The sequence below is a fragment of the Manacus candei genome, unplaced genomic scaffold (genome assembly GCF_025592945.1).
Source record: "Manacus candei isolate 608988 ecotype Guabito, Panama unplaced genomic scaffold, ASM2559294v1 h1tg000159l, whole genome shotgun sequence".
Taxonomy (NCBI): Eukaryota; Metazoa; Chordata; class Aves; order Passeriformes; family Pipridae; genus Manacus; species Manacus candei.
The window spans coordinates 3,580,688-3,594,507 of NW_026138207.1; the positions used below are offsets into that span (position 1 = coordinate 3,580,688).

Below are 13,820 nucleotides of genomic sequence, written 5' to 3' on the forward strand. Positions count from 1 at the left end.
GCATTAAACACAATTATTAGCTTCCATGGCAATATTGTAAGACCTAAGAATGCATGCTTTTATTTCAAGGTAGAGTGACACCAAGCATTTTTCAAGGGGCTAAGATGTTCCTCTCCCACCTACAGCCAGAGCTTACTACTACCCTGATACAACAGCCACTACAACACTTAGCCTGGATATCTAAAATGGAAAGAGAGCATAATTTTAAAAGTGTCCTCAAAAAAACCCTAACCCAAGCAAACAACCCCCAAAAACTTCAGGTTTTTAATTTTTTTATTTGTGGGGTTTTTTTCCTTTCAAATGTTAAGAACAGTTTCTCTTGGGCCATCCCCACAACACCCTGCCTTGAAACAACTGAGGAGAACAGCAACATGAAGGAAAGAATTCATAGCACAGCTGTGGAGCTGAAGGGGCAGAATTACCTATGTCAGCTTTCCTGCCAGAGGAAACCAACATTGCGACTGGGGTCACCATCTATTTTCAACTCTATGGCCAAACTCTCCCTTGGTGGTAAAATCCAGGAGCGAGTGAAATTATACAGGGTTTGCATTAGCCCTGCTGCATTTTTAGAGAGGATGGAAAAACACCAAATCAGAACAAGCGTTAACATGAGTCACTGTATAAAAATAGCCCTTCTGAAAACATAACAATGACCCTGTCAACACCAGGAAAATGTTCTCACTGTTGCTTTAAAGTAATTGGCAACTCTGGAGACCTCAGACAAAAGGGCCTGCCTACTGCTTCTGTTTGTTTTGCTCGAGTACTAGGTCAGGTAAGACTGATCAGCAGAGAATCTAACCCAAATCATGTTTGAGCTCTGGAGGCAGCAGGCAGAAGATGCAGTTTACAGGAGGACTGCTCATGTTCCTGGGCATCTGGCTCTTGGTGGTCTTGCTTGGGTAAGTGGGGTGGACCAGAAGGCCTCCAGAGGTGCCTGTCAACCTCAAACATTCTGTGATCCAGTGACTGCAGCACCACTAACACTGGAGCATCACACTGACTTGTGTTAGCAACAGTGATTTCTAAAAACTACTTTTTTAGTTACCTAGTTACATCTTAGAGAGTAGCAACAACTCCCACTTTATGCCCTTTTCTCATTTCCATATAATGACTCTCCCTTTTCCTCTTTCCTTCATGACTGAATGTTTGTCTTGGGCATGGCCAGACCTCATTTATAAATGTATTTCATGTTTCCACACTGTGGGCCTGTTTAGAAAGATATTCTTTGCAAAGAAATGACTGCTACCAATCACAACAGGCTGTACCTTAATGTTTGGCAGTTTTTCAACTGTTACAACCTGAGAATGCAAATCTCATTAATGCTCGAGAGCTCTCTCCATTTTTTAAAACTCAGCCCTAGACTTCTGATACATAGCAAATCTCATGCTGCGTGATTGGGCCCTTCCTCCCATATAATGGAATGAAGCAGTTCCGCAATTCAGAATATTAAATATGTAGAATCTATAGTTAAAGAAGTTATGATCAAATGAATGCCACATTGCTTGCACAAGCTTTCCTTCTCACGAGGAACCCATCACTCAGCCAGGTTAGTTTGCTTCCTATTTTGCTTTGGGGCGATCTGTATTCTCCATGCAAAGAGCAAACAGAACTTCCCTCCACAATTTGCCATGTGAGGCTTTAGAGTAGCAAGAGGTCACGTTACAATCCAAAAGCAGCCTCCAAGTCTCATGTCCTACTACCCAAGTTACAGCTGCTTCGGGTAGATTTCAGATTTTGTGTCCATTTGCCAAGTAGCCACTTCACACTGTCCAGCTATTCTGGTGCACAAAGACTGTGCTGCCCCTTCCACTGAGTTGTTGAACTTCTCAAACAAGACGCTTTCAAGACCACACTCTCTAGCATCACTCCTTCCATAGAGACTAGGTATCTCTGCAGAATCCTCAAGTTTGGAAATAAAGCCCATCTACTGTCACAGTTTCCCTTGCCCTTTTCTGAGAAGCAAGACCATCTCCCAGTAGCTTCCTGAGGTGCCACTTCAGCAAAAGGTGTTCTTCTGCAATAAGGAAAAACTCACTGATGACTAAAATGCACAGTTATGGGGGAGGGGGGTAAAAAGTAATGAAAGGAAAGAAAAGAAGAAAAAAAAGTTACTGTATGTCACAGATACATTAGATTTTGTGAAGATGCAGGGGGCACCGAGAGATAATTTCTATAGATGGCCCGAGGCAGAGTTTGATTAGACAGTAATGGTGTGAAATGGATACAACTGCTGCCAAGTACTCCAACAAAAATCATTTGTAGAGTGATTCTAATAAGTTGGTTGCATACGTTTTTAAATTATTCTGACTGCAATACAATCACGAATGCCTTGAGGTTTCCTCCATTGCTTTAGGACTGAAAGGCTACTTTCCCTCCAGCTGTAATAATGTGCAATTTCAAAAGATCTCAATTTGATGATAGATCTTCACTCAATGTTGCTTGTTTGAATCCTTACTTCTTGCAATAGTTACACTATTAGTGTATGTGTAGTACATGCAGTTAAACTAACACTTGCTCAGAAACTTCAGTCTAATTGAGGAAACCAGTATCTGACAAAACACCTAGCGTAAGTAAAAGGCTGTCTCCCTTCAACATCATCACTATGTCATCACTCTGCAATTATTTCAGCTGTATTTAAAACAGAACAGGTCTTATATCCCATCAAATACGATTTAAGTATCTATGATCTCTCTTATAGGTTCTGTGACATTTTATCCACTGAAGTTTTTCCGCTTTTGTAATCTAATGATTTGTTTCTTAGGATTTTGCTTATCTGCAGAGGTTGCAACTAATACTAATGGCATTCAGCCACTTTAGGCATTGCTGCATTTGGCCTCAGAAGGGACAGGCAAGCAAGGAATACGGAAGTGACATCTGAGATGACACCAGGCCCCTGTGACACAATCTGATCTCATACTTCCCTGTTCATTAATAAGTAAGTAATTGTTGCTTTTCTGTTCTTGTCCTAAATATTTTCTGGAATTGAACTAGGACTCCCTGTTCAAGGAATCAGCCAAATATGGTAGCTCTCCAGATGCATGTGATTCTGTAAAGAGCAAGCATGACCCATTCTCTTTTTACCTCTTCATTCGCCCTTCTGTCCTGGCAGATGTGCAGAGTGAAGACAACAACAGTTGCTCCTCTCCCTGGGTATCCTCTTTATTTTCCGTCTTTGCTCTTTCTCTGGGTCCCACTGCTGATGCTCAGAGGAACAGGGATAAAATCTAAAACCATCAATTAGGAAATTTCCCCACAGATGTGCATGTGTGGAGAGCTTACAGAACACCAAGTGAAACAAAACTGTGATGAAAGCAGAGATACAGAAGTGAGACTTGCTGAAAAACTTCATCCAGATTCTCCAAGCCTTGGTTGTTCATTCTTTTGTTTGGCAGCCTGAGCTGTGACAACAGTTTCTGCTTCTCACCTGGCACCTGGCCTTCCCATCCTAACCTCAGGCTGTCCTTTCCACTCTGTCAGATGAAGCTGCATGGTGAACTGGACTGAGGAACTGATCCAGCTGCAAAATGATAATTTTTCTCTGCAGACTACTTTTCTTTAGTCAGTTACTTAAATTGGTCCATGCAGTTTCCCAAATTGCTGTGCAAGAAGGGTGAAGAGGATAGATATTTGCTTACCTCTGCTAGATCAGCTGAGCTTCCCAGTGTGAGACCAAAGCCTGAAAGGTAATGTGAGGGGAGAAGTAAACCTTGCTGCTATGTTCCTTATCAGTTCCTGTGATGGTGGTTCCATCCTTGTTCTTCATACTTAATGGGAAGTGACTGCTTGTAATTTATTAAGCTCAATCAGAGTTTGGAGCACACATGAACCACAACTGCCCGTTTATACAGATTCAATGTTTCTCTCACTTGATTCTTATGCAGCTGCACTAACAAACTGTATTAATTCCCAGTTGGCTGTTCCTTTTTTTTTTTTTCATTTAAAAAGAAAATGAGAGCTCATGGCCACAAAACTGTTTTCTTCATTTTTAATTGGCTTTTTCCCCTCTCACGTATTTATTAAAACCTATTGTATCCCTCTAAAAAAACTGACTTACCCTAACTTTATCTGCTTTTTCCTTTATTATCCTTCTTGACCCAAACCTGTATAATCCCCCTGCTTCAATATGCCATCTTTAGTGGCATTCTTTTTCCATCCCGTCTCAAAATAGCCCTTCAGTGTAACACCTTTGTTCTCTCTTGTTCCTTTCTACTCCTCCACAGAAGGTTTAGCATGTAGTACTTTTGCGATGTAGCGTGTCACTATTTCCATGTCTATTCTGAGTTTCTGGGCTACACTGACATGAGTGGCAATAGATAAAGATCAGGTAAGCAGAAGTCCAGCAGAGCTGATGGAGCTGTGTCTGCTTCCACCAACAGCAAACTTTGCTCACCCTTCTCAGTAACTTTTAATAAAGCAGCATTTAGCCAATAAATGTATAATCTGCTTTTTAAGACAGGCAGGAGTTTTTTTGTCATTGTCCTGCTACTGCACAGTACCACCACAAACAAATGCTGTGTCTGTTCCACAGAGTAGATAGATGCATCCTGGTCCACAGTCCCAATCTTTTTGCCTTCCTGATCAGTTAGACTCACTGGATTTTGGTACAAAGCTCCCCTGTCCTTTATAAGAAACTACAAGGAGAAGGAAGAAAGGGATGGGAGAACACCTGGCGGGACACCCAGATCTCATCCCAGCAGAGTTGGAATGTCACTGTGGCATATACCTGGCACTCAAATTTTTCTACTTCCTTCTTCTCTCCTTTAAGCCATTCCTGGATAGAAGTCTAAATCTCCCCATATTTTTTTTCTCAAAATCTACTAGGTGGGTACCACTGTGCCTGGTAATCCATTCTCCCATGTACTGAGTCCAAGTAGATTAAAACACCAGCACAGAGTTTTCCAGTAACTCTTTCCCTCTCTCTGCACCAATAAGAAGAGATAAAGAAATTTATACCAGCTATAAATCTATTCCATTCTCCATGTTCTGCCACAATGCCAAAACAAATCAGTATATTGGGAAGAACAGTCACAGCAAATAAACCCAGATTTTTGCCTGGATCTAGAAAGGAATATTCTATACAGGGATGATGACATCTGTATCTAAAAATTATATCAGTATTTTTCATGTCTAGACTACACAACATGCACTAAATTACTCAAAGAAATATTACACTGCTTTACTCTCCCAATAACTCCTCTCCTCTCCTCCCCCTACATGCCTTCATACTTTTCTGATTAGTATTTACAAATGTGTATCTACCTTGCTATTCTTAGAAATAATACCTAAATATTGCCTGACAGGCACCCTTCTGAAAAGATCAGAGTAAAGTTTGGATGACCTTAGTCCATGCACGCAGCTCATCTGTGTTATCATGACCATGTCATGCCATGGAATACATAAAGAAATAAAACCAAGTGGGCTAGTAATATCGTGAAAGCCAACCAAACTGAACATTATCACATCCTATACATTGCTTCATCTGCATTTCAGCTTCTCAATAAAATCCACCCTAGCAGAAAGAATGCTGACATTGTTGGATGTTTTGTTAGGATCAGTAATTTTCAAGACAGGATTGCAAAAAGCCCCCAAAAGCCTGATCTGGTGTCACTGCTGCACTTGCTGTGAGAGGGACAGTGGACTAGATACCTCTTCAGTCCCAAGTTACCCTGTGATTCTTTGCCAGTGTTTTGTGTATCTGACAAGCTGTAGGTTTTAATAGCATTTTGGATGCAAGTCCCTCAAAAAACAGGAGAACATTTCAAGTGCCTGCCTATGAATCAGATGTCCATTCTGCACACACATGAAAACCAGCTGGCTTTCCCAATAATCTACTGAGGACCAAATCCATAAACAGTAAACACAGGTGGCCAGGCTGACCTACATCAGCGTTTCCGGTGTGACTCACACCTTTAAATGGCAATTTCTATGGTGAGCTGCAGGAAGACCAGTAATTCCTTGGCAGTAACAACAGCTAGCAAGATGTGCAGGGACAGATGCTGTATGGATAAACTATGGTACCAAATGATAAGAGCCTGCATTCAAACACCTTCCCTGTGCTGAGCCTTTCAAAACAGAGAAACTCCTTCCACAAGGACACTTTTTTGCTGTATTTTTTCTTTAGTGAAATCCAATGTTTCCAAGACTACCAGAAGACACACTCCCTTCTGCCCTTTGTTTTACGTGCTTGGATGACCAGATTTTTAGAATAGGTCAACCAAATTCCAGAGTAGTTTATCAGTCACTTAACAAGCTGTAATACCTTGACTGCATACCAAGGTCAAATATTTCTGCAGTACTGCTTTTTATAAGGCCTCATCAACACGCCAAGTAAGATAACATTCTTATCTCTGTATCCAAGATATTTTGCAACTTCGTCCCATCTATCACACCTAGCCTATCTTTTTAATAGATCATGTTTAGAAACAGTCCTCATACCTCCCATGAACATGTTTTTCATCCTTCTTTTTTTCTCACTATATTAATTTTTCTGTTGGGCACCTCTAGCATAAATGAAATTATAAAACAGGAACCATCCCAGAATTCTCCAGTAATATTTAAGAATGTTGCAATCACCTTCATGAAAAAAGTAGGCTGCAAGACTCATTAACCCAGGCGCATACTTGTTTTTACCATGTATAGTCATACAAATGGCACAGACTGAGTTTTGTTCTGCCTCTCAAAAAAAAAAAAAAACAATCTAAAAATATTTCAATTGATCTTCCTTCCTCCAGTCTGAGCGAGCTGATATTTATATTTTCCGTAACATAAAAGACAAAAGCTGCACTGGCCTGCAAATGAATGGCTATTTAGACCCGCCTAATACACTATTCTTAGCAGCTGATGTAAGTAACTCCACATGTGGCAACACCCACATTTAGGTTTCAGTGAATGTGCATCTTCTGCTGACTAGGCCTGCAGATGTTGCTTTGGAAAACTGATCACTGAAACAATGGAAGGCATAGAAAAAGGGTGCTCTGATATAGATATGCGACATTTCATTTCTATTTAGTGGTCTGTCCAGGAAATAGGTATCTTTCTGTATAATGTTATTCTTGGCTAGATATTATAATTGACTGTATCAAGACATAGTTTTACCTGGGAAGCATCATGCAAGCTATGCTACGGCCTTGTTTCATCTTACCTCAACTTCTGGGGCAGTTTGATTGAATCAGTTAATGAAATTTTCTATCATATCTTTAAGTCATAGGTCTTGAAGTTAGGCCTTGAAATTCTCTTCACACAACCACAGGATAGTTCAGAATGGTAAGGTTTACAAGGAAGACTCACACATTTCATTAGCATCTAATGGAGAGGAAAAGGGAAGAGGGACAACACTTTTGGTCTCACATCACAAGCATTTCTTGAGGTTGAACAGAGAAGCTATTAACTAACCTCAAAGTAACTTTCAGTTGTCAAGGCTGCAAGATCGTTTTTCCCATGGGACAGCACACAGGCAAATGCCTACACTGATGCTCGTCTGGTGTTTTAAAGCATAAAACCTGGGAGATGCAACAGAATAGATGAGCAATGCACTGATGTATTCCCCATGGCTTGCCTGCTATGAGGCTAAGCCACAGCGCTTAGCACAGGGTAAAAAGGGCTGTTGCTGTTTCTTTCTGCTACAACCTAGGCAGTTAATCCCTATGACCAGGTTCAGCAGGCAGACACAAAAATTTCAGCCTTCCTAACTACAGAGAATCATCTTCTGTCAACAGCAATCTGTACAGTTCCCTGGTCAATAAAATCTCATTTTACCAGCATGGATTGGTTGCAGCCTGACAATATGCTGAACCACGATTGCAGTTACTGTGATTCTTCAAAATGCCTGGTGTTGTTTGCAGCAATTTTTGTCTTTCCTGAGTCAAGTCTGTCTCAGCTTCCTTCTTCTATCAGTCACCAGGACTGGACGTACAACACAACATCAGTGAAATGACAGCACAATAACTCCCTACTGTTTAAGAAAAACTTCCACTGTGTATTAATACTCTGTCCATCCAATCTACAGAGACTGCTGGAGGAGCAGTCACCTGTGCCTTACAAAGCACAGACGGTTTCCCATGTAGAGCTGTAACAGCCCACATACATGACCTCTGCCACCCTGCATTAGAAAACTGCTACTGAACAGCAGCTGCTCCCTTCATGTCACACACTGATTGCAAAATGGATAGGAAAGGCCATAAATCCTGCTGATACGTGGTGGCACACTTGCTTCTCAATCAAACTGAAGCAAAGTTATGGCAAGGAGTAGGACATACTGCATGTAACAAGCAACTTCACAGCTCTTGGGAGGTCTGTGTCTCAGAAAAGGCAGGATCTTATGTCACTGAAGACATAAGAGTCCTAGTCTAGAAGGACATGTCAAATAAGCAAGGGGGCACAGACACTAGAAGTCCATCTAGCCTTTCTTCAGTGGTTTTAAGAACTGAGTGAAACCAAGCAGCAGTAACAAAGGAAATGCACCAAAAAAATCAAAATCCTTTGCAATGACAGAAAGTTGGCATTGTCTTACAAAACACATTTAAGGGGTATGACTGTATCTTAAAGAATTTACATTATACATGAAAATGTTTTAAAGCAAAATGATTTCACTATTGTCATTACAGCAGGAGAACTGTATAATTTTTTCAATTTACAAAATAATTACCAAATATTGTTAAAAACATATTTACACAGTATACCACTCTCTAAACTGATCTATCGAGGCATCGCCTTCAGCTCCTTTCTTGGTCAGAAGCCAGTTAGTAAAACCAGTGACCTTACATCACCTTTGTTCCAGAATGCTACAAAATCACACTTATAGTTTTCCCTGCATTCACTGCTATGTGGTGAATATTTATACTGACCTTAAAGTTGTATTACTCAACATGAATATGCAAACAGTTGTACCAGCCATGCTCACCACATTACAGTTATCCACTGTAGCTCACTTTTTGCAGAACAAAGCAAACGTTGCTGTATGCAGATGTGACTACACATACACATAAGAGGTGTAACATTAAACACTGCCTGGGCAAGTGCTCCACACTAATCTCTAAAATAAAGATGGTCAAAAATCCATCATAATGTTTTTGCTGTACTTACTACTGCCTTGTGACAACAAGCTACTGCACTGTATATCCAGTGCTGAGACTGTTAATGAAGCACACATGTCAAGACTTGTCTGACTGAAGCATAAAACATGTCCTCAGCTGAGACCTTCCCTTGCCTGTTGTTTGTGCGTCTGTGTACACACACACAGACACGCAGACACACAGACACACAGACACACAGACACACACACACACACGTGCTCTTGCTCTCTCTCTCTCTCTCTCTCTCTCTCTCTCTGTCCTATCTTCTCCCTAGAGCATCATACCATTTAACAGGAACATGCTGTGCCGCATCAAGTTTTAGACTGAACACCAAGAAAATCCACTTCTCACTGCTAAATCAATTCCAGATAATCTTCGCAATGAGAAGATCCTATCCAAAACAGTGTTGAGAGGGGGTGTAAAGTGACTGGAAGAATAAGCCAAGTTTAGTAAAGCATCCACATGCTGCTCAAAGTGAGAAGACTGGAGTGAAAGTCAGCCTTGATAAGACTGGAAAAGACAGCTCTGTGTGCAGTGTGCATTCTGTAACCGTGTGAATCCACACCTGTTAGTACAGCAATACCACATTCCCATACACGTGCTCTCCTGCTGTTGTAGTGACAGGTCCTGAACCTCCTGATTCCAAGATATCGACCAAGCTGAATATGGCCCCAACAGATTTACAAGTGGTTAGACATACTTCTTCTGAGGAACTCCTGTTGTGACATATGCCACATCATTAAGGGGATTTTAAATACAGTTGAGATGGGAAGCTGAAGTAAAGAGGAGTGATTGTAACCTGTCCAGACAGAGCAGCTGTATCACTGTGTCGCTCTGGTCTTGCTTCATGGATTTATACCATGGTAAACAGGTGCCAGGCCAGGCTGCTCACCCAGACCACGCTCACCAAGGCACTCCTAACTGGACAGCCCTGACTGCCCTTGTGCAGGCTGAGTACTGCTGTGTCTTCCTAATTGCTTTCCATTCACCTAATGGTCCTGAGTCCTCCTCCCCACGGCTTACCCAGCTGTGCCGGCAGCTGGCACCCAGCCGCGGACGGATAGAGAGTGGGCGGGAGCGCAGAGCCGGACAACCCACCAAAATCTCCGCGGCGGCTCTGCGCGCTTACCGTCTCCGGGTCGTTCTCAAACACCTCCCGGGCCTCCTCCTTGCTGCAGTGCTCCTCCACGCACTCCCTCTCCAGGTGCCCTTGCTTGGTCTCCTCGAAGATCTGGTAGGCTCGCCGCTGCCTCTGCCGCAGGAACTGGGCAGCCTCCGGGGCGCGCAGCAGCACGGCTGGGCAGCCGAGCGCCGGGGCGGCGCGGGGGAGGCGAGGAGGAGGACGAGGAGGAGAGGAGCAGGGGGAAGGAGCAACGGTGAACATCTGAGCCCGCCTGGCCGCCCCGAACCCGCCGATCTCCCACCCCGCACACCAAACCGCCCAGCCGGAGGGCACCGACCCTCCTTCCGCAGCGCACCGAGCCCCCTCCCTGCCCGGCGCTTCCCCCGCGGGTCGCCGCGGCCTCGGCGCGGCCCCTCACCCGCATCTCCCGCTGCACCCGCCGCCAGCCGCCGTCCCTACCGCAACCGCGAATCTGCGCATCCCCCCGCACCGCCACCCCTGCCCCAGCTGCACATCCCGCGCTCGCACACACACACAAGGCGGCGGGGGATGCTCGGCGGCGTGTGCGGGGGGACGGGCCCCCCGCGGTACTCACTCTGCGAGGAGTCCGCCGCTAGCAGGACGAGCAGCAGGGCGGCCCCGAGGGGCGCCGCGGGATGCGGCATGATGCGGCGCGGCGGCTGCGGCCGGGCCGGGCCGGGCCGGGCTGGAGGAGCGGAGCGGCGGGAGCGGCGCGGGGCGGGCGGCGGCGCGGGCGGGGAGCGCGCTGCTACTGCGGGAGCGCGGCGGCGGGAGCCCAGCGGGGGAGCCGCGGAGCCGCTCGCCCGCCCGCCCTGCCCAATCGCTCGCCAAGGCACCGCCGAGCCGCCGCACACGGACACACCTCGCGGAGGAGCGGCCGCCCGGCCCGGCCCCGCGTACCTGCCCGGGAACGGCAGTCACGGGGAGTCGGGCAGATGGGCAGCCGGCAGGACCCGGGCAGCGGGCGGGGAGGCTGCGCCTTCACTTCCAGGCACATCTCTTTAATAGCTCCGGGGCTTATCACTTGGAAGGGAGAAGCTGGCACTAAACCCAACCCAGTCTTGCTGTAAATTAGAAACTTGGCTTTTCCCCACACACACCAAAGCAGGTTTTCTTCAGGAATACATTTTCAGTTTATTTCAGTATTTTAGGATAGCCTTCTCGGGAAAGAGATGAATGTGGTTTATACCAATATGTTGCAAGCTATCCTTTACTGTCCCTCGTCCATCCGTACTTACACAGAACATGTCCAGTGTGGGAAACCCTGCTAGCGGTACCTCAGAGCTGTAAGGGCAGAGCTCAGAGCTGCACTTAGGTTGCCTAATTGCCATCGTTTTAAAGTCACCCCTTTTATCTGTACTGCCCTGCAGAAGGGTCAGTGTGACAGATGACTCAAGTAACACCAAATCTACGTATTCTTCAAGAAAACTTCAGTGGTATAAGCTGTTTGAAAAGAAGAACTTGACTAGTTTAATTTTATTTTAGCTAAACCTAATACAGACTTTGTGTATCCACAATAAGTTACTACAAATATAATACATGTAAACAATGTATTTATATCACATGTAGTTGAAGTAACATACATGAAAACATAAGAGCCAGCCTACTCGTTCAAAGCAACCATCCCTAGGCTGGTATGTTCTGTCTTGACAATGGCCAGTAGTAGACATATAGGTAAGAGGTGTAAGAGCATGTAAACCACCATGGTTTCTTTCTGTTTTCATCTCGAAAAGTACAGAGGAAGTGCTCTCATGTAAAAACTGTGTTCACTGCAACACTAATAGCCACAAATGTATCTCTTGTCTCTGATTTTGTCAAATAGCTTTTTTGATCTGTTGGTACTCCTGGTTTTCAGGAGTGTGAGGAAGGTTCCAAATGTGCACAAAGACTAGACAGGAACTTTTTTTCACCAGTTTTAAGTCCAGTGCTTAATAATTTTACAGGGTACTTGAATTTTCGTCATCTAGCAAACAGTGAATGATCATGCCCTATTTGTTTTCACCATACCATTTTATAGACCTCTCTCATATGATTTCAGAACCACCCTTTTTCCTGAACTATGGAGCTTTGTTCTATTATTTGTTCCCCAACCTTTCTGAGCTGGCACTGCTCAAAGAAGCAGTCCCACCAGTCCCCATTGCTTTTTCCTGTCCTTTGGCTACATCCTCTTCTTGTGCTAGAATGTGGCAAACCCGATCAGAGTAACCCAACAAAAATTATTGATGTTATTTCAGATCAGTTCCCCCCTCCCAAGTTGCTGCACAGCTGCACAGACACCAAAAGGAAGAGGCTTTCAGGGGTGACAGCGAGTAGCTGCAGGCAAAGGAGCATGGGCCTAATTTCAGCAGCAAAGCTGGCCAAAATGGCTTGTGAAGCTACAGATGCAGACATAGATTTCCTAGGACTGGCTGCCACTTTCCTCCATACATCGTGTGTCCCCCCGCCCACATCCAGAGATGTGGCTACACTGTTTCAGCTCAGTCACCTAGCAGGAAACTCTTCCCTTTTTTTGGTGGGTGTGTGTTTTCTACCAGGTTGCTGTGCTGAACCAGCCCAATGACAACATGAAGAAGTGTGGAGTGGCATTGCGGCACTAAATCCATAGTTTGCTCTGGGATTTCAGCATGGGCCCCTCAAACAGAAACCATTCCCGATCTTTATTTTCATCCTGCTCTGTATCTTTTCTATTTATACCTCTTTTCAGGCAAAGTGGACACAACTACATGCAACATTCAAGATGTGGTTTTACAGCAGCACTGCCCTGCTTCTTTCTTACTTCTGTTTTTTTCTTACTATTTCCAAACATTGCGTGGGTTCCTTTTCACTTCCTGACTTATTCTTTTCAAAAAGTCATGAACAAGAGGTCTGAGACCTCTTTCCTGAGTGGAGTTGCTGTTTTACCGGTGAATACAGAAGGTAAGGGTTGTCTTTCATGGGTGCATCACTTTATGTGTCTGTATATTAAATTTCACTTGTCATTTATTATCCTGACACATTAAAAGTGCTATCAAGCAATACAGCCGAGTGAATCAAACAGCTTCTTGCTACCAAAACAGCTTGTCCCACTTTTCCTTCCCTATGTCCTTCCACCTTTTCCCTAGATGCACAACCTGTGTATGCTTTTGTCACTGGTGTGACCTCTCAGCAAGTCAATTCAACTTACTAATCGAAGATAAAAATATTTCTTTTTTTTTCTAAATGTCTTGTGATATTCTCAATAACCAGTTTAAGATTTGTCTCTTCAGATGAATTTTGTATTGTTTGCCAATTGACCTCATGGCATTAAACTTCTCCATAAAATTTCTGAAGATGTTGAACAGCAGAGATTTTTGTGGGTTCTGGAAACTGCATTATATTGTGTAATCTAATGACGAGCTTTCTTTTAGATGATCTTTTTATCCATTTCTGTTTATCCCATATGATCACATTTTGAGAGCATATGGTGAAAGACCAGCTCAAAAGTTTTTTAAAATCCAGGTATATAATGTTATTGGAACCATCCTTATCTAAGTAAATATCACTCCTTGAACTTCAAATGGTTTTGTAAAACATTACATCCTTCTTGGTATGCAATGCTGATTCTTCTCCAACATATCATTCAGTTT

General features: G+C 43.9%; 1 protein-coding gene across 1 annotated transcript in view; it reads right to left on the bottom strand.

The window, feature by feature from the left end:
- Positions 1 to 10,922, bottom strand: part of GAS6 (growth arrest specific 6) — a 42,680-nt gene extending 31,758 nt beyond the window's left edge. Inside the window, exons 1-2 of the mRNA XM_051772747.1 lie at positions 10,790 to 10,922; positions 10,201 to 10,367 (exon numbers count right to left, since the gene is read on the bottom strand). Coding sequence (XP_051628707.1) covers positions 10,201 to 10,367; positions 10,790 to 10,859 — 237 coding nt within the window. The 5' untranslated portion in view covers positions 10,860 to 10,922. The remainder of the gene's footprint in view (positions 1 to 10,200; positions 10,368 to 10,789) is intronic.
- Positions 10,923 to 13,820: the final 2,898 nt, after the last annotated feature.